The sequence below is a fragment of the Phytophthora parasitica genome (assembly GCF_000247585.1).
Source record: "Phytophthora parasitica INRA-310 unplaced genomic scaffold supercont2.74, whole genome shotgun sequence".
Lineage (NCBI taxonomy): Eukaryota > Oomycota > Peronosporomycetes > Peronosporales > Peronosporaceae > Phytophthora > Phytophthora nicotianae.
This window is the reverse complement of record NW_008649060.1, coordinates 111,354-112,741: the sequence shown is the minus strand read 5'-3', so window position 1 is coordinate 112,741 and position 1,388 is coordinate 111,354. Positions and strand designations below refer to the sequence as shown.

Below are 1,388 nucleotides of genomic sequence, written 5' to 3'. Positions count from 1 at the left end.
CCTTGATTGCCAACGGGTTCTTCTGTTATTCGATCAATCCCGCTTAGATTTCCTTTGGGAATATCCGTAGTCCCCTGAAGCGAAAAACCAGTCACATGAACACAATGAAGGATGGACCCTTCGTTGAATGCGATATCAGGGACACTTGATTCTTCTTTGGAGTTGAACGGGACTAGATACAGCGTGACGGATACCATGTACTTCTTTTTGAGGGAGAACGGGATGCTCTCTAAAGCAGATTTGGATTCTCGAAAGTTTGCGGAGCGTTTGAAATCAATAAGGTTGAGGTATGAACCTCTCGCAAACTTGCGCTTCGTAAAAATAGTCATGGAAATATCAACCCAGCCGGTTTTTTGCGCTTCAGGTTTGGCTATCCATTCCCGGGCTTCCTTGACCGTCTTGATTACTGGGGTTGAAAGAGTGCGTTGCATAGCTGCTACGTGTTCCAAATCATCGTCGCTTTCTTGAGGTGTCGAGCCTCCGGCGGTATTGTCTTCGGTGCTGCTCATGGTGGTTCAGAAGGGGTTGTGGGGTTTGAGCTTCATTGCTTAACTTCCCCGCGTCTGCTATTGGCAAATAAAGTTCTACGATTTACGATGTCTACATTCGTCTCGAAAACTCTCCTCCATTCCCATGGATAGATTTTGATAGCTCTGGAGCCAGAGCTATCAAAATCGGTTATGATACTTCAACTTTGAATGCTAGGCCATTCCGTGTAATGTCGGTGATACTTCAACTTTGGATGCTAGGCAATCCCTTGCATTGTTGGTCGGCACGAAGAGAGGAAGCCTCTTCGAAAGACGCTCGCTGAGCACAAGACGTTTTTTAGTATCGGAATATGCCGTTTTACTGATTATATTATCACTTGCCTGAATTCGGGGTAAATTTTGAGAAAGTTGCCAAATACGAAGCTTCGAAAACCCTCGGAAAAATATGAGGATCCGTTTGTTTAATGTCAACTTGCGGATTGCGGGGGTCTTACTTATTATCATGACGCCTGCCGAGGAAAAGCGACTGGCCTACGACCGCAAAAAAAAAAAAAACGTCAGAAGCGAGCCCAGCGCGATACAAAAGATGAAAGCGAGTTTCCTACCCCGGTTCCTGCGAAAACGCTGAAGCAGATACAGCAAGAGTGTATACGACGGCTTTCGAACGCGTGCCTTCAGGAGTTTGTGTGTTGCGTTTGCGATTGTTGGCACCCAGTCGCTGATATACTACAGAAAACGGTAAGGGCGTCGCCCCAGCTTTTAAAAGCGATGGCGAAACGTCTAAAATCACCTCAGGGTCTACATGAAGAGTTACTAATGTGCTACGATGTTTCGAGTCAAATACCGGCTCTGAAAGGAGCGTTACTCTCTCCGATGGGAATCAACAACGGCGGACGCGAG

The 1,388-nt window shown here is 46.5% G+C and overlaps 1 protein-coding gene across 1 annotated transcript; it reads right to left on the bottom strand.

Annotated features, from left to right (window-relative positions):
- Nucleotides 1-33: 33 nt before the first annotated feature.
- PPTG_24200 (hypothetical protein) lies at nucleotides 34-509 on the bottom strand (the record flags this gene model as incomplete). Its single annotated transcript, XM_008915683.1, has 2 exons — nucleotides 34-74; nucleotides 146-509. The coding sequence occupies 2 exons, from the start codon at nucleotides 507-509 to the stop codon at nucleotides 34-36; spliced, it is 405 nt and encodes a 134-aa protein (XP_008913931.1).
- Nucleotides 510-1,388: the final 879 nt, after the last annotated feature.